We start from the raw sequence: 19586 nt of genomic DNA, 5'->3' as shown, positions 1-19586 counted from the left end.
AATGCTTTTCACATAGAAAGTGCTCCGTAATGTTTTACTTATTTAAATGATATTCTAATTCAATGTCACTTTCAAAATGGACTTTTAAAATAATGCAGGATGCAGAAAATGGTGTAAAAGTGAAGAAAAGGAATAAATATTCAGTTGGCATCGGGCCAGCTCGGTTCCAACTGCAATACATGGGCCATTATTTGATACGAGATGAGAGAAAAGACCCAGATCCCAGGGTCCAGGATTTTATTCCCGACACATGGCAGGTAATACTGCAAATGAAACAAAAATTACTGTATTTTTTTTTTATTATATGTGATCTCAGAGGTTTCTCATTATTGTGCCTCTACTTATTATATTTGGTATGAACTTGTTGATGTCATTTAAAGATACCTTGTTATTTAAAATGTCAAATGTGGACATTTTTTCCTCATTTAAAGAAAGTGAGATTTTCTTTTATTATATAGACCATTTCCTTGGAGGTACATTAATGGATTCATATGTTTAGCTCTGATGTTATCTCAGTGTCATCCAGCTGTATCATCATGGAGCAGCCTCCAGGTTTTCCCTGTGTCAATAGGATTTCATATGTAAATATATAAATGTGCATAGAGAAATCTGGATAAATAGTAGGGACAATTGTTTAGATATTTACACATTGCATCCGTCACCATAGTAGCTATTCTAAAAATGTATATAAAATTAATATTGATGGATATAAAATTTAGAGGAAAAGGATGCATTTCTACATGCATTGAACCATACAAACTTGCTGATAAATTGAACATGTTTACCTACAGAAATGCAATTTTATAGCTTCAGTCTAATAGACTGCCCCCTTCAGAATCTTTCTTATGATGGTGGGGTAGGTTAAAAAATGCATGCCGCCTTTTCATGAATAGGAAGACCGGTTCCTACTTCAGTGCAGGACAAGAGACAGTAATGCTCTCCATTAATTTCATTCACATTATAAATTTTCTGATGCCCATTTCACTCTGAGGTGTGGCCAGGAGTGGACCGGTTGGGGTTTTGAGTTGTTTTCCCACCTTCTACCTATTACATAGACTTATTATCATTCTTTGACTAGTCAACATTCTTCGGCTGAAGGGGTGGAGCTCTCTCATCCTGGCATTCTTCTATGTAGAAAGTAGAAGATCAGTAGCAAAATTAAGAATATTTGATGTTTCTTCTCCTCAGCTATTTTTTTCACCATCAGTAATATACATATTGTCTCTTTCTTAGAACTTAGTTTCTCAGCCGCACTTACTAAATAGCAAATAATTACAAGATGTTTTCTCAATAATAAGATATTTTGTTTGACATCCTCTCCATTTTTCACACATAAAACCCACCTTACAGATGTTCAAAAGCATAAAAATGATCTCTTCTGAGAGAATGGCATGAGACCTTCAGATGTACCTATAGATCCTTTGAGGTTCAGAAAATCATATTGGAAGTCTATTAATATACTGTCTTTGTTTTGGTAACGTATGGTTCACTTTCTTGACACGAATGGTACTCTGCACCCTGCAGCGAGAGCTCCTTGATGTTGTGGATAAGAATGAGTCTGCAGTGATTGTTGCCCCAACATCCTCAGGCAAAACCTATGCCTCCTACTACTGCATGGAGAAAGTGCTGAAGGAGAGCGATGACGGGGTGGTTGTGTACGTTGCTCCCACAAAGGTAGTGCTCAAGTGACTGTAATATTCTCTTTCATTCCTGACCTACTCTTCAAAAATGATGAACGTGGTCACATGGTAGATCTAGTTCACTTTATTTTTTAACCTGCGTTTTCTAGTTCCAGTGTCTGAAGCTAAAATAACATACATATACATATACACATACATATACACACACAAACATATACATAAAATAACATATACATATGCAAACTTTAGACATCAGGGGAAAGTAACCAAATATAGGAGACACAACTTTTTTCTGATGCATAAGCAACATTTTCTGTTTTTCCTTCTGATGAATACTTTTTAAATTTCATTTTACTTTAGGTTGAGGTTTATCAGTGAGGTTCGTATGCTGAGTCAACTATCTCAAAGAGAATATGTTAGCGTGTTTAGAGTGGTGGGTTGATGAAAGGGGTTAGTAAGCTTTCTGCACTGAAAGTAGGATACACTTTTAAACAGTTCTTGTTGTCCTCTGATATTTCACCTCTCTCTATTATGTGGCTAATGGATCTTTTTCTTTGTCAATCAGGCCCTTGTTAATCAAGTGGCAGCAACTGTTCAGAATCGTTTTACGAAAAATCTGCCAAGTGGTGAAGCTCTCTGTGGTGTTTTCACTAGGGAGTATCGTCATGACGCCTTAAACTGTCAGGTAGGGTATTTTAATTAATAAATGTGTTATCAAATTATATAACTGTACTTGTGTGTCTCTTTGACTAGAAATTCAGCATCTTCACAAGGCTTGTGAAAATAATTTCCTTGGCCGGGCGCGGTGGCTCAAGCCTGTAATCCCAGCACTTTGGGAGGCCGAGACGGGCGGATCACGAGGTCAGGAGATCGAGACCATCCTGGCTAACACAGTGAAACCCCGTCTCTACTAAAAAATACAAAAAACTAGCCGGGCGAGGTGGCAGGCGCCTGTAGTCCCAGCTACTCGGGAGGCTGAGGCAGGAGAATGGCGGGAACCCGGGAGGCGGAGCTTGCAGTGAGCTGAGATCCGGCCACTGTACTCCAGCCTGGGCGACAGAGCCAGACTCCGTCTCAAAAAAAAAAAAAAAAAAAAAAAAAAAAAAAAAAAGAAAATAATTTCCTTGAATTTATGAAAGACAAAATACTTTTAGAGAAAATGTAATGTTACATTTCAAAGAGTGAGAACTAGAACTCATCTTTCTCTAAAGATACTGACCTTTGGATTTCTGATTTCATTTATGTTTTATTGCATTGTCTTGGTTTGTAAAGGGATTCAGAATGATCTGAAAATGCTATGATATAGAAAACTAAAAAAATCTCAATTTTAAATCAATTACTTTATCTTCATAAGTATCTATTAAGGATACTCATGATTTAGAAAATGTATTATGGATTGTATACCTGGTGCTAAATCATAGACAATTTTCTCCCCTCTGAACTCACAGATCAACAATTAAGACTAAATAAGAATGAACACATGATTGTAGAAGATTGCATGGTAGACATGGAGATGTTCTACCCAGATTGCCTTTCAAAGAAGGATTTGATGTGGGGAGTGTGGTTAAGATAGATGCCAGCTATCAGCTCCACTCCCCCAGTTCTGCCTCCACAGTCTATACCCTGCAACTGAGCTAAGTAGAAGTATAAACAGCAGGCTGCTGTGACTCGATGTGGAACAACAGCAGTCCTTACTCCAGAACTCCAAGCTAGGTTGGCAGAGGCTCCATCAGGCCTGCCTTGCAGTTAGGCTTCCTCCTCTGCTCATTCCTGTTTCCCTGCTCTTTTCACACTAGCTGATTCTTAATAACACCTTTCAATCCAAACTATGTCAGTGTCAGGTTTTAAAGAATCAAACTTGTGACAATGAATAGTTTCTATTTTTTAAACTCTGAATGCTCATAAACAAGGATGTAAACTTCAAATCTGATTTTCTACCATTTTTAACCTACCAAAATTTCAGTTTAATATGGTTCCAATGAATGTGGTACAGTTTTGATGAAACCCTGAATTCTCAGAAGCAATGTTATATGCCAATTATCAGCAGATACATTCAGGACTCATAAGTCTATCTTACATATTCTTGTAACTATGTCTACACATAGTAAGTGCTCAAAATGTTACTTCACACAATATTATTCTTTGTAGGTACTTATTACAGTGCCTGCCTGCTTTGAAATTCTGCTGCTTGCTCCTCATCGCCAAAACTGGGTGAAAAAGATCAGATATGTTATATTTGATGAGGTAGGTTTGGTGTTCTTTCTTTGCTTAATTTCCTAGTGCACATTTGCATAGCAATGAAGATATTTGGTATTTCAGGACATCTATCCCCTTGGATGGAGTTCAGATTGAGAAGGCCTCCCTTTTTTTTTTTTTCGTGAGTGATTTTTCCTGGGAATTCCAGTTTTTTGGCTCCCTTTTCGTGTTGTGACTCAATAGGGTAAAATGATACACCCTGCAGAGTTCTGTATGGAAGTGGAATCCTTCACTGACAACTGTTTCAGTGAAAATAGAATTCAACCATTCTGGTACAAGTTCCCCTGGACAGAGATTTCAATCCAATCTTTGACCTCTAAAGTAAATGATTTTTGGCTCTAACAATGACGTCAGTTACATAAGTTTTATCGGTCGTGATCCCAAGAGAAAACTAAATGACACTCTTGAAATACAATAATTCAAGAAGGGTATTTTTCAAAGGTGTATGTGAGGGAATCCGTAAGGGTTAGTGCAGTAATCTAGAGCTAGTAGTTTACCCCTAGGCTTAAAGGAGCAAGACGTGGAAGCATTTATGGAAACTCAAAACGAGATTCCAATTGAGTTGACCATATTGTAAGGAACATAGCTGATTCAAGGTAGCTTTGCAGGAAAGGAGCCAATGGAAAAATGACCTCAGTCTTAGTCTCCCCGCTTCTTCTGATCTGTGGCCAAGGCCCTCCATAGGCCAAACCCAGTGGAACCAGAAATCATAAGAGTCCTTTTGACGAAGTGCCTGTAGGTCAGCTTCCCTGGGAAGAGACAGCAGGATAAAAAACAATGTAGATTTATAGCGATTTATTGGGGCAAATGGAAGATACTTTGCAAAGCTGTATTGCAGCATTATTAGAAATGTTTATTGGTCAGGCACAGTGGCTCACACCTGTAATCCCAGCACTGTGAGAAGCCGAGGTGGGCGGATTGCCTGAGGTCAGGAGTTTGAAGCCAGCCTGGCCAACATGGTGAAACCCCATCTCTACTAAAAATACAAAAATTAGCTGGGAGTGGTGTCAGGTGCCTATAATCTCAGCTACTCAGGAGGCTGAGGCAGGAGAACCTCTTGAACCTGGGAAGTGGAGGTTGCAGTGAGCCGAGATCGTGCCACTGCACTCCAGCCTGGGTACCAGAGTGAAACTCCATCTCAAAAAAAAAAAAAAAAAAAAAAAAAAAAAAACAGAAAAGAAAAGAAAGAAAAAAGGGGGAATATTTATTAAAAGAGATTTAAAACACGATAGGAAGATACATTCTTTGGCTCTGTGGAATTTTACATTCAAGGGGAAAAGTTTAACAAATCTCTGTAACTTACCTTTTCCTTGCTATAAACTTGGAACTACCAAACAGGCTGTGCTTTGGATTTGTTTGATACTGATTTATTACATTTACTTTTGGTTAATCTCATATTTCATCATGAAGGTCTTGAATATTATTGCTTTCAAAAATCCAACAACTTTGTCTATGCAATCTAGAACTTTGAATTAAAATCTCATCTCAAAACTCTGAAGTGATATGATGATATGACTTTGGCTATTTCAGTTTTTCGAATTTTGTGTAAGGGATAAAACCAAGAGGTTTTAAAGGCTAACGTCTACTGGCAGAATCAGGGAAAAGTGCTATCTAGGGCAAGGCATAAGGTCAATATTTGATGGAGTGGTATTTTATCTCACCAGGACGAGCCCAAATGGGCAGTGGGTATGCGTATTCTAATACATAGATAATTTGACTTTGATAGTAAGTCTTTTCCAGTTGCTTGCCAGGTGTCATACTTTAATCTGTTAAATGAAGACCACAACTGAGACTCTTTTCTAGATCTAGTTTGATTTGCTCATCCATTCATTTACTCAGCAGATATTTAAGGAGTGCCTGCTCAGTGTTAGGTTTTGTGTCAGTGGCTAGGAATAGAATATTCAGGTCTAAGGTTACAGTTTACTTAATGCTTTATCTATTAGACACTGGAACTGACAGCAGTTTAATCAAGAAAGAGGAAATAAACAAGTGAGCTCACAAATGATGATGCCAGCTCACATTGGTACAAACTGTGAAGGGAGAGAGCAGCTTGCCATGTCTGCAGTCATGGTAGGGTGTCAGGAGGAGGCAACTCTGGAATAGGTGGTCAGAAAAGTCTGTTTTATGGAGTGGCATTGAGCTGAACTCTACCGTGTGAATAAGAGAGGGTAAGAGTAATTTAAGCAGAGGGAATAATATACGTGAAAGCTCTTGGGTAGGAAGGGTGAGTTCAAGGAACAAAGAAAAGGTCATTCTTTCTGGACCATAGTAAAGGTGGAGACAATGGATTGAAATAAAGCCAGAGAGGCAGCGGTGGCCAAATGATGCCAGACATTATACATCCCATTAAGGAGTTTATATTTTTTTTCACATGCAAAGGGAAGATATTAAAGCAATTTATTTAGTGACATGACTTGGTATAGTTTATCTTTTTAAACTTTTTTTTTTGTTTTTGAGACAGAGTCTCACTCTGTTGCCCAGGCGGGAGCGCAGTGGTGCCATCGCAGCTCACTGCAAGTTCCGCCTCCGGGGTTTGCGCCATTCTCCTGCCTCAGCCTCCCGAGTAGCTGGGACTACAGGCACCCCCCACCATGCCCGGCTAATTTTTTTGTATTTTTAGTAGAGATGGGGTTTCAACATGTTAGCCAGCATGGTCTCAATCTCCTGACCTCGTGATCCGCCCACCTCGGCCTCTCAAAGTGCTGGGATTGCAGGCTTGAGCCACTGCACCCGGCCAGCATTTTTATTTTGGCTGTGATGTGAAGAATTTAAGGGCAGATAGGGAGGCTAGTATAGTAGTCAAGTGGATATTGTGGTAGCCCTGCTGAGATGTGAGAGTAGCTAGGTTGGCGGTAGACATGAAGAAAAATGCATTGAGTTGAAAGAAATTTTTGAAAGTAAAGTAAAGCAGAATTGTTGGTGAATTGGTTGTGGGGATTTTTAATATTTCTTTAAACTTGGCATGGTCACTTAAAGGTGATGGGAAGGCAGGCATGACAATTTCAAGACTCCATGTCTTACTTTCATTTGCTATTTTTAAATCAACTTTTCAGTTGAGATTTTTTTTTTTCTTTAATAGGTTCATTGTCTTGGTGGAGAAATTGGAGCAGAAATCTGGGAACATCTCCTTGTCATGATCCGATGTCCCTTTTTGGCTCTTTCAGCTACTATAAGTAATCCTGAACATCTCACTGAGTAGGCATTAAGTTCCAATTTGGACAGAGTGTTTGTCTATTTTGAATGTTTGAATTTCATAATTTCTCAATGGGTTCTGAGGAGTTTCATAATTTTCTAGTGAATTTAATAGTTTATTTCTGGATCTTCAAGAAACTGCATCTCTCTACACCTCCCAAGCCACCCTCTATACAGAAAAATCAAGGACTTCCCCACCCAGATCTGCAATTGAGTAGGAAATTTCCCCCATCCTGAAAATTGTTCATCAGAAAAGATATATTTTTGTTTCTTTTTTTGTCCTTCACCAAGAAATAAAAAATAAAATGATATAATAACACACTCAGCCATGGGTCCTGTGGTCCATTTTCCCACTTCGTTGAGATATTTAGAAAGATAGCAAATTCTTATTAGTTGAAAGCCCAATTTTATCTTGTAATTGGGCTTGATTTTTGCCTACTACTAGTAATTTTTTTTTTACTTTACAATATTTACTTATTTACTGATAACAACCCTGTAATACCTCCTATGTGCCCAGTACTGTTCTAAGTGCTTTACGTGTAGTAATTTATTTTAAGTGCCCAGCAACCCTTATGATTTATGCTTACTTCCATTACTACTATTAAATAGTCACAATTCTAATATTACTACCATATTTCCATTTTAAAATATGGAAAACTAGGTACAGAAAGATGAAATTATTCAACCAGGAGACACAGCTATTAGTAAGAAGGTTGGGATTTAATTTCAAGTAGTCTGGCTTCTGAGTCTATTCCCCCAAGTATAATTTATAAGGAACATGAAATTGTCTTTACTTAAACTACTTAATTTCACAGAAAGTAGTTCCATGTTCTGCCTAAATAATATGTACATTTATTTTTTAAGGTGGCTACAATCGGTAAAATGGTACTGGAAACAAGAAGACAAAATAATTAAAAATAATACTGCTTCTAAAAGACATGTGGGTCATCATGCCGGCTTTCCCAAAGACTACCTGCAAGTAAAACAGTCATATAAAGTTAGACTTGGTATGTTTGATATATTTCTATAAAGTGTGCCTTTTACTTTATTTTTTAAAAATCTACCATTATCTTGATCTTGATGCCTTTTACTTTAAATTTATTTCAGTGATTACATTTCCATTGATGTGGAAATTCTTGTTCTTCATTTTTAGTGCTCTATGGAGAGAGGTACAATGATCTCGAGAAGCATGTGTGTTCAGTAAAACATGATGACATTCATTTTGATCATTTTCACCCATGTGCTGCACTAACCACAGATCATGTAAGTAGTATTTTAGCCATATTTGTTCTGAGTAATATAAAATATTTGTATATATTAGAAATAAATGCTGCCTAATTGATATTTATCAGAATTATAGAATTACAGAATTACAGAAACTGATACTTTAACCTTAATTTAAAAAATAACAAGAGTATTCTTTCTAATTCTCATTGGTTCTTCAACAATGCCTGAATACGCAAAGATTAAAAACCACTACAAATTTGACCTGAATTTTTAGCTAATTTTATTTATTCTCAGATGTTTTCTTTGCCAATTTTTCTTCTTCTCAGCACCCATGTCTGTCTGTCTACCCCTCTGACACTAATTCTTCTCACAGTGCAGCCATGCAATTATATGTGGACAATCCCTAGTACATAGAAAAATCAGATAAAACACATTCTTGCTAACGTAGCAATCACGACATGCTTTTTTGGTGGTGAGCCAGTAAGGTGGAGGTCTTAGGAAGATTTCAGCTGGGACACCGGGGTGTGAGTGGGGAAAGATTTCTTAATTTTTCTTGCACAGTTCTCTTCCTGTCTCATCCTACTCCCATGAAGGGCCCATTTAAACTTCCTTTGGCTTTCAAAGTGATGATTAGTCAATAGTTTTATCTTCCTTCTAAAACCTTAAATATATTCCAAATTCTGTCATATTAAACATAATAGGACATCCATCATAAGACTGTTGTGATGATTAAAGAAGGTAAAATATGTAAAATTTTTAGAGCACAAAAGTCAACATAATTTGACATGAATATAATCAAACATAACTCTCAACTTTCTTTAAAGATAATTTTGATCTTTCCAAGTCTCTTTTGGCTTTCTTTTGGAAAAAGCTAAATGCATACCTCCTTAGCTTGACAGCCGAGGTCGTCTATGACCTGGCCCCAACGTCCTTTCCATTCATCCACTAGGGATATCTTACCTGGCAGCCCTCATGCTGTGTATTGCTCTTGGAATATTTCAACCCAGATGCCAACTACCAGTTGTTCAGATCCTGTTCATCTTCCATAATTCTTCTAATGTGAAACCTTTTCCAAATTCTTCTCTAACTTTCTTAGCTAGATGTAATCTTTCTTCTCTCCATAATACCTTGTCTGTGTTTCTAATATGACACCAGTCATGATGAGGTTACTGCTTAAGTCGTTTACATGCATATAGTCTTACTTACTAGAATAACTCTTTGAAGATAAATTTTATGTCCTTCGTTTCCTAACAAACCGCTATGTATATAAAAGGTACTACGTGTATGTTCAATAAGAACAGCCAACCTAAATTGAACACTTACTCCATGTTCTAAAAATTCTACATTTTTAAACTCTCTTAACCATGACAACAATCTTATGATAGATGTCTTAATACTAGTCCCACTTTACAATGAGGAAAGTGAGGCATAGAGAACTTAACTAACTCAGTGTTCTTTCATTAAGTAAATGGTGGGGTCATGATGCAATCTCCAACAAGTTGGCTTCTAAAAGCAAGCTGGCTGATAGTAATTTTCTAATAGAATTTTGGTTTGGAAACTTATCTCTTCTGTGACAATGGCCCAATCCAAATTCTAAATAAGCCTAAAATATGGACAATATTCTTGTGGCTTAACTCATACCCCAAACCTAGAATATGGATGATAACCCACGTGTAAGAATAAAAGGCACCTTATTCTATGTTTTTTTTTCCCCTTCCTTTCCCTTCCTTTCCCTTCCCTTCCCTTCCCTCCTTCCCTCCCTCCCTCCCTCCTTCCCTCCTTCCCTCCTTCCCTCCTTCCCTCCTTCCCTCCCTTCTTTCCTTTATGATATCCAGGAGTTATCTGACATTTTCATCATTACCTCGCATTTTAAAAACAGTATAGTATTTAAAAATTATTCTGTGTAGGATGGTTCAAGGCAGGTTATCTTTAAGCAGCAATGCATGTAGTGATTTGGAGTACTTGCTGAAATTGTCATTTTGGTCCAAGTGCCTTTCCTCTATTTTCAGTAGCTATTAATGGAGTAACTGGAAAGCAATAGAACTGCTACAGTGTGCTGTGACCCCAGATGACTTCTGCAAAGGTCAAGCTGTTGTATGAGTCTTCTTAGGATGTCTAGACTTTTGTGGCAGGAATGCAGGATAAACATAAAGACTTAGGTATTAGTAAGTCTATTTTGACAGCTGTGTGTATAGCATGTGTTTATATGGGACATATCCTAAAGTAGCAGTGATAAAAACCAAGGAGGCCTTTCAACTGAGTAAATAATTTCTGGTCTTGTGTAGTCCATTTCAGATTAATATGAAAAAAATGGAGTGGCAAGAAAAAACATAATAAACTGTGGCAACATAAAAGGGCCATCCACCTGGGTCCTTTCCTCTATAGTTGTAGTATAAAAATGATTTCAGGAGTGGGGCAGGATGAGTGAGCTGGTCTGAATCCAACCATGGTGAGGGATCGCCTTCAATCCATACATGGCTTGTTTCTGGCTAAGGACAGTGTATTTGGCCTTTGGCCCAATTTTCATGCCACACAGGAACAGCTGCTGACTCCTGGAGAGCTATCAGCCCCAGGAAGTCCTTGAAAGAACTGCTATCTGTCTCTTTCTGCTCAGCATAGATCAATGCCTGCCCTCACCTATGACATTAGGGACAATGTGGTTTACAAAAATAGCACCATGGTATAATACTGTTGTGTTTATTATAAATAAAGAATGGTACAAATCTATGACCTTTTATTTCTCTTCATTTTCTGCCTAGACTCACTCAACTTTTGCAGGATCATTAGTCACTATGTAGTGGAGAACAACTGAATTGAATCCCCAGTATTTAGGCATAGGACTGTTAAACTGATTTAAAAAATTAAGAACTATAAGGGATAATTAATCAATCATATTGATGGCTGTGTCATTAATCATATGCCAGGCATTTTACTAGGCCTGTTCCATATGTTATCTAATATAATTCTCATAAAAAAATCTATGTCACAGGCAGAATTATCCTTCATTTTAGAAATGAGGAAACTCAGACGTCTCTAAAAGGCTAAGAGACTTAAGAACTCATAAGCATTCTAGCAACCAAAAACAGAAGATTTATATTTTAACATTATAATAAATCTTAGATTTATTGTATGTTTTTATTTTAGTTAGGTAGAGTAAGTAACCACTTTCAAGTAATACCTAACAAGAGAGCAAGATGCCAACATTACAAAATAATAGGTGTTTTGTTCTATTTAGCATGTTGACATAATATAGTCCTTAGCATTTAGCTGTTTTCAGTGCTCCAACTGAGACGTTAAATGATGATTCCGGGAATTGTTTTATGTTCTATAGTTTTATTTTATTTTATTTTTTTTTTGAGACGGAGTCTCGCTCTTGCCCGGGCTGGAGTGCAGTGGCCGGATCTCAGCTCACTGCAAGCTCCGCCTCCCGGGTTTACGCCATTCTCCTCCCTCAGCCTCCGGAGTAGCTGGGACTACAGGCGCCCGCCACCTCGCCCGGCTAGTTTTTTTGTATTTTTTAGTAGAGACGGGGTTTCACCGTGTTAGCCAGGATGGGTTCTATAGTTTTAAAGGTTTGAAGAACATATGTTGATTTTGTTTGCTCTCACTGCAGTCTTTAGGGTGGAAGTAAAAATATTGTATTTTCATTCCTGTATTACGGATGAGGAACCAGCATTTATAGGTGCAATTAGAACCAGATCTTCTGAATCAGTCTCCTGTACTTTCCATTCTACCAAACTTCATCTCCAGTTTGTTTCAACTGTATTGTGTTTGGAGTGGCTTTTTTAGCCTTGAAATTTGAAACCTGAATTTTAAAACCTATTAATAGCTATTTACGAAAACAAGTGCCCTATTGTCAAATTATTTTGGATAAATTTGCATGCTGTATTTACTTCTTTGAGATTTAACATTTCCAGTGAGAAACCCCAAAGAATCCTATTTGATACAATACATATCATTTCTCCCTCCTTTTTCTTTTTTGAAGAATACTGTCTTAGCCCATTCAGTAGGCTTCTATGACAAAAATATCACAAATTGAGAGGCTTTAGAAACAAAGATTTATTTTTCAGAATTCTGGAGGCTGGGAAGTCCAAGGTCTAGGCACTAGGAGATTTGGTGTCTTGTGAGGTCCTGCTTTCTGGTTCATAGATAGCTGTCTTCTTGCTGTGCCCTCACATGGCAGAAGGGACAGGGGAGATTCTGTGGTCTCTTTTGTAACAGCATTAATCCCATTCATGAGGGTTCTTCCTTCATGACCTAATCATTTCCCAAAGGATTTGCCCCCAGATACCATCACGTTGGGGATTTGGTTTCAATGTGTAAGTTTTGGGGGAAGACAAACATTCAGTCTATACTACATTCCTATTAACATCTCAGAGAGTATGTTTTTACATGCAAATGATTTGTAGCACTAGTGATTGAAACCAGTAGAAAGTACTACAGTGAAACTTTTTGAGAACAGGAATTTTTTATTTCCACTTAAAAACATTTGTGGAAAAAATGAATGGCGTACATTATTAAGAAGACTTAGAGCAGACCTGTCAGTGACCTTTGGGAGAAGTTTCTTGGAGTCTCGAACGTGGTTTGAGAGCCTTTATCTTGAAGTTGACCCAGTTCTTATCTTGAAACGTAAGCAAATAAGATTTTTTTTAGCCTGGCTTGGTACACTTAAAGAATCACATTCTTAATTACATCAATTTTGGTGTTAGCTGTAAGGTAGAGGTTATATATTGTCTAAACTGAGTCCACAAACCTTTCAGCTTCCCATTGCTCTGATTTCAATTATGAAGTCATTTCATAGAAAATTAGCACAATGAAAAGATCTTGGAAGTAATATTAAACATTTTTGGTGGGCTTTTGGCTTTTTTCCCTCTTTAGTGATTCAGTGACCTGTGTAAATAGTATTTTGTTAGCATTTAGGACCTATCAGCATTTGAACATTTTAGTTTTTTGCCTTTCAGTGTCTTTGGGTTATGATAGTGACTGAGAGGCAAAGGATAAGACATAAAATAAAATAAAGAGTAAGAATTTTAATTTTATTTAAATAGATTGAAAGGTATGGATTCCCTCCTGATCTTACCCTTTCACCTCGAGAAAGTATCCAGCTATATGATGCCATGTTTCAAATTTGGAAAAGTTGGCCCCGGGCCCAGGTAAATAATAATGATTTAATACATCCTATTATAGAGGATGATAACATTGACAAACTCTCACCCTTTCTAATCACTTGCATCTAATCTTTTAAAATTATTAGTTGACTCTTCCTAAAATAAAAGTGCTTCTTCTCATATTTCTAACATTATCTGTTTGTTTTTTAATGGGTTTTAATTTGTATTTTATTTTAATTCCTGAGAATATTTCTTTTTTTTAATCTTTTCAAATTCTCAAACACTATTATATTTCAATCTTTTTACATCTTAGATTCATATTTCTTTTAATTACACTTGCTTCCCTTCTAAGTCCCAATTGCCATTTATTTTCATCTTCAACTTTGTTTTGCTTTGTATCCTCTCTTCTGAAGAGCTCATCCATCCTAGTAATGTTATGCATTAGAAGGCATGTGGAGATAAAAAGTTTAACCATGTCTACAATCAAGAAACTTGTAAGGCTGTTAAAGAGGTATATAGTTGATAAATACTTTTGGATTTTCTTGAATGATTGTACCTAATTTTGTAATATTTGTTTTCAAGGAACTGTGCCCAGAAAACTTCATTCATTTTAACAATAAATTAGTCATTAAAAAGATGGATGCTAGAAAATATGAAGAGAGTCTAAAGTCAGAATTAACAAGTTGGATTAAAAATGGCTACATAGAGGAGGTAATTTTCATACACTTTTTGGCCAAACTATATTTACATTGTTTTCTTGAGTTATATCATTCAGTTAATACCATTTTCTGATTTTTTTAATCCTCAATTTTTATTTCAAAATTTTAAGTTGAACATGAAGTCTAGTGATTCTGAGATAGAATAAAAAGAGCAAGTAAACTGGTCTTTGTCTTATCCTCAGTGTCTTCTGAACCGTGTGCCAGAGGATACTGGTTTCTTCTAAATGGCATAGCAGATAAGAACAGAAGGTTCTCTATCCAAAGAGATGATATTATTAATACTTTAACAGTAGAGAGACTGAACTCACAGTAATAGTTTCTGAGAAGAATGTTTTACTCCTTTATTTCTTTTTTGACTTGGATTTTACTGTTCTTTTCTTATTATTATTTCAAGTTGTAGGAACTATTTGGGTATTGAAACTTTTCCTGGAATTATATAAGTTACAGATATTTATTTTAATAAGTTGATGGTATTCATATTTTGAAATTTGATTTATTGGCACAGATTGAGGAATGACATATATTAGACTTTTCTCATTGGATTTTTTTTTCTGTAATACCTTAATCTACTCCCATTCAAAAACATAATATAATTGAGTTACATTTTCTTCTAGCTATTTTGTCATTTACAAACCTTGAAAATATATTTGGATGTGATTTTTTGACATAATGTAGAAACTGATTCACACTTGCCCTCCTGTCATAGTGAAACCAGCATTATTTGCTGAAAAATCCTTCTATTCCTGATTTGTATCGCCTTAAAAATTGCAGGTTAAATTGCATATGTGTGTGTGTGTATATTATCACTGCCAATTTTTTGTTCTCTGGCGTATTGATTTGTATGTTTCTTTGATGGTTCTTTGCCTAATTTTATAATGTACTTTCATAGGACTATTTTAGAAAACCCAGAAACATACATTAGACAACTAAGAAAATACTTTAGCAAAAAGCAGTAATTTCTTTCTCATGCAGAACTTAAAATTGTTTTGTATTCACTGCTATAGGCCAGAATGGTACTTCAGAATCTTAGTCCTGAAGCAGATTTGAGTCCAGAAAACACGATCACGATGTTTCCGCGTCTAGTTGAAAAACTAAGGAAAATGGATAAGTTACCTGCACTATTTTTTTTGTAAGTTATTTAATTTAATTTGGTTTTGCTTGTAATTGTATTAGTCTCATTCCTTTAAGGCAGGGGTCCCCAACTTCCGGGCCACATACCATCACCGGCCCAGCCCATGGTCTCTTAGGAGCTGGGCCACAGAGCAGGAGGTGAGTGGTGGGCCAGCGAGCATTGCTGCCTGAGCTCCACTTCTGGTCACATCAACCGTATTGTGAATGCACATCTGAGGGATCTAGGTTGTACGGTCCTTATGAGAATCTAACGAATGTCTGGTGATCTGAGGTGGAGCAATTTCATCCCGAAACCATCCCCCCACCCAGTCCTTGTGTACCACTTTCCCACTGCCACCCATTGCCAGGTGGTTTACCAAGGAACCAGTCCCTGGTGCCAGAAAGGTTGGGGACCGCTGCTTTAAGGTGAGGGGAGTTATACAAACTTTCCTATCATAGTGTAGTGTTCATTACTGTTTCTGGGGCCCATTGGTTATTTGAATGCATATGTTTTGTTTAAAAATATAGCTTTCTAGTTCAATTCTTATATTTGTGTTTGTGCTATTATGAATTACCATCTTTATGTAGTTTGCTACTCTATTTTTGTTTTCTTTCTACTGTAAACTATTACTTTTTATTTAGCCTTGTTAATTTTTAATGCATACCTAGGGTCTTTGCAAAACAAATTGAATGTATATGCACACAAGTATCCCACATAAAACTAAAGTATCTTCACAATATACTACTTATTGACAGTGTATTTTATTATATTTAATTTATAGTAATGAGAACTGTGATCCAGATATGCTGATATCTTTCTAAATTTTATATATTATAGTATAAACTAGCTTAAAATTGAACAAAATAGTGCAATTTCATTGGATATCAAAGTATAATTTATTAAATGGATAACATACTAGATCCTGGATTAACTTTGATAAAATAGTTTGGGATTAGAACACAATACTCTATTTACTTTGGATAATTTCAAACTACACTTAAGCCATGGAAGCTGAAGTAAATAAATCCAGAGTCTTGATTAGGTGGAAAAGTTTAATGAAACTTACTGACATGTAAACAGACATATAAGAATGAATCATTGATGATATATTTCTGAAATTACAATGATGGGTGAATGTAAGATTGTGTTTGGAAATTTGGGGGATTGCAATAATATTACTCCTTTTATCTTTGTTGTTGGGATAAGAAAAATACATTTCTGCACTGCCAAAGATTTACAAAGCTCATCTGTCTCACTTTCAAGTGTGGCTGTAGGTTGTAATTAGAAACAAAAGTAATTCTGTACCTCTGGGATATTTCTGAAAGCCTCACTACAAAACAGAAACTTAAAAATAGCTGTTTATTATTCATACCTTCATACAAATATAGGGGAGGCAAAATTTTACTTCTACCACCTTAGGCTTTTTTACCTGGGCTTGAGAATTAAACTAATATAAGACAAATCAATAGAAAAGCATGCACATGTATGTAGTATGTTTTATATGGTGCAGAAGACTTCATAAGGAGATGAAGACCCAAAGAGGCAGTTAGAGTTGGACACTTACATAGTGAATTGGACAAAGAGTGGTAAATTGTGAAAAATGTGACAAAGTAAAGGGGCGTGGGCTAGGGTAACTTGGGTACAGATGTGATTAGGAAGGTAAGAGTTAGTTTAACAAGGTTTGTTAGTATAGATTTCCCTTGGCTTCAAGTTCCCATCTTTGAAGACAGGAGTGTTACTCTCCTTCTGGTATAAAAACGTTTTTTATGGGCATTTAATCTGCTACTTTTAAGAAAAAGAAAGAAGATCAGAGTGATCTTCTTGACCCTGCTGTTTTTTCTAGTGCTTTCAACTCAAAATAGTTAATATGCCAGAGTGGTATATTTTGGGAGTAGCATGTTCCAAAATCCTTCACATACTTAAAATATTTTAAAACTAAAATATTTCACAAAACATCAAAAGTTTAATTCTACTTGAAGAATTGAAGCTTGGCATGTTTACATGACTCTTGAATTCTCTACAGAATAAACTGTGAACATCCTTGGTCTTACACAATTTGATTTAGTGCTAAGTAGCCCCAGATCATCAAGAGATCTGAGGATTTGTCTAGGCTCAAGTTTTACCTCTAGGAGCTTTTCAAATAGTAATGTACCCTTAAGCCTTCTGCAGTCTGATCTCTTAAAAAAAAATACATGGAGCATATTCAGTGTTTCATGGCAATGGCAGTGTGTGCTTAAGGGCACACACTTCACGGCCAGGCCCAAACTTGGATCCCACCTCTGCCCCCAGGAACTGTGTTATTTCTGGACAGCTACTTAATGACTTTAAGCCTTAATTTCCTTATTTGCAAAATGAGATGATCAAAATAATAATGCATAGGATTGGGGTGAGAATTAAATAACCCTAAGTTATGAAAGCACTTAGCACAGTGCTGCAAAAATGTTATTGAATACGGTCTAATCTCTAGGCCGCATTCATTCTTGTAAAAGTTGCAGATACCAGAATGATCCCTTTTTGTCAGATCCAAACAGACTCGAGCTGAGAGAGCATGAAGGCGGGGTGTTCATGCTTGTATGGCTGAGATAAGCTGTCTCAAGGACTTTCTAAAATAATCCCACAGCCAGTTCTTTCTTTAGGGCTACAGCAATTCAGATAAGATGCCCTTGAAAGAACACCACCCAGTAATGGCATCTCCACCGATAAATTGATGCCAGCTCTGGTTTTGCGTCTCCAAAACTGATGAACTGTGTTTCTAAGCAGCTTATGTAAACTTTGCCTTTTGCCAATACAAGCTTCCTTTTATTTTTGTCCTTTCAGACACATGTATGACTTGCCATAACTGTGTATCTTGGGTTATAGTTCTCATTTCTAATTCTAAATATAGTCAACATATTTGGAGATATTTTTTCTTTGGTTTTGTTTTGATTGACATAATATGTAGATCCTAGAGATTTAAGAGGCAACATTATTTCCAAGTGATCTTTGAACTTTATTTCCAAGAGTTTTTTTTTGTTTTTTAAATGAAGTACTATGATGAAAGTGACACTATTTTAAAAAGTAATATATTCCTAGGCCCCAGTAATTCCTAGGCCCATTAATGTAAAAAGAGAAGCAACATATGTCAGTTAAAAACAGGGTTTGAGAACAGAGGCCTGCAGGCCAGACTCTGCCACATATAAGCTGTGGGTTCTTGGGCAGGCCACTTAATCTTTTTGTGTCTCCATTTTTTAATCTGGAAATAAGGATATTAATAGAAATATTAATAGTGCCTTCTTCATATGATTGTTGTGAGTACTAAATGAGTTAATACACTGAAGTCACTGAGAATAATGCCTGACAACTGTACATAATTTTTTTTTTTTTTAAGGGAGATGGAGTTTCACTCTGTCGCCCAGGGCTGGAGTTCAGTGGCGCAATCTCAGCTCACTGCAACCTCCACCTCCCAGGTTCAACCAATTCTCCTGCCTTAGCCTACTGAGATGGGATTACAGGCATGTGCCACCATACCCGACTACTTTTTGTATTCTGTGTCACCCTGTTGTCCAGGCTGGTCTCGAACCCTTGACTTCAGGTGATCCTCCTGCCTCGGCCTCCCAAAGTGCTGAGATTACAGATGTGAGCCACCATGCCCGGTCAACTGTGTATAACTTAAATGTTTACTGTTATTATTATTTTATTATCTACTATATGAAATTTCTTGCCATGTGGTGTAGACTGTCACTTTTAAAATTCTTACTTCACCAGTGTGCCAGTTTATTTACTGTCTACTAGCTAAACACATTTCCTTTTGATGTTAGCTCTATAAAAACTTTAGAAAGGCCCTTTGCTTCACAGCATAGATTTAAAAAGCTTTATTATACAAACCAGACCTATGACTTGCTATAATAAGCTATGGTTAGTATAGTGACAATAGCTATTGGCTACTTGCAGCCACAGCATTTTGCCACCAAGAAACAATGGGGAAATAGGACCTCCCTGGGCTTTTCAGTGCTCCTGTAAAAAGCCCTAGCTTCCTGACACAGGGAAATGCATGTGAAATAAACATAGGAAATGTTTGCCTTTACTTCCTCTAGAAACATTTTACTCTTCAGGTATCAGGAGAATTTGATCTGTAGCCATTTGTCTATAAATGTCTTTACCAATTTGTGGCTAATTGCTCAGATCTGAGAAGGCCAACTGAGTACAACCTAGACCAGGTTGCTGGGTTAAACCCCAGGGTGCCAGGAAGTATGGATCACTATATTCCTAGGTACTTACATTTAAAGAACTATAAAGCCCAGAGCTTAGAGACATTTCTGCATTGCAAAGTCCAGCAACACCTAGGGTTTTTTCT

The 19586-nt window shown here is 36.7% G+C and overlaps 1 protein-coding gene across 4 annotated transcripts in view; it reads left to right on the top strand.

The window, feature by feature from the left end:
- DDX60 (DExD/H-box helicase 60) overlaps positions 1 to 19586 on the top strand; it is a 106269-nt gene that overhangs the window by 45465 nt on the left and 41218 nt on the right. For all 4 annotated transcript variants that reach the window (XM_033215630.1, XM_033215628.1, XM_033215631.1 and 1 more), the window contains 10 exons: positions 99 to 257; positions 1525 to 1674; positions 2206 to 2325; positions 3789 to 3884; positions 6976 to 7091; positions 7953 to 8095; positions 8242 to 8351; positions 13364 to 13468; positions 14006 to 14134; positions 15147 to 15271. In XM_033215630.1, the coding sequence (XP_033071521.1) occupies positions 99 to 257; positions 1525 to 1674; positions 2206 to 2325; positions 3789 to 3884; positions 6976 to 7091; positions 7953 to 8095; positions 8242 to 8351; positions 13364 to 13468; positions 14006 to 14134; positions 15147 to 15271 (1253 nt within the window). The remainder of the gene's footprint in view (positions 1 to 98; positions 258 to 1524; positions 1675 to 2205; positions 2326 to 3788; positions 3885 to 6975; positions 7092 to 7952; positions 8096 to 8241; positions 8352 to 13363; positions 13469 to 14005; positions 14135 to 15146; positions 15272 to 19586) is intronic.

The sequence above is a fragment of the Trachypithecus francoisi genome, unplaced genomic scaffold (genome assembly GCF_009764315.1).
Source record: "Trachypithecus francoisi isolate TF-2019V2 unplaced genomic scaffold, Tfra_2.0 Lachesis_group1, whole genome shotgun sequence".
Lineage (NCBI taxonomy): Eukaryota > Metazoa > Chordata > Mammalia > Primates > Cercopithecidae > Trachypithecus > Trachypithecus francoisi.
The sequence above is the reverse complement of the archived record's forward strand: the minus strand, read 5'-3'. Positions and strand labels throughout refer to the sequence as shown.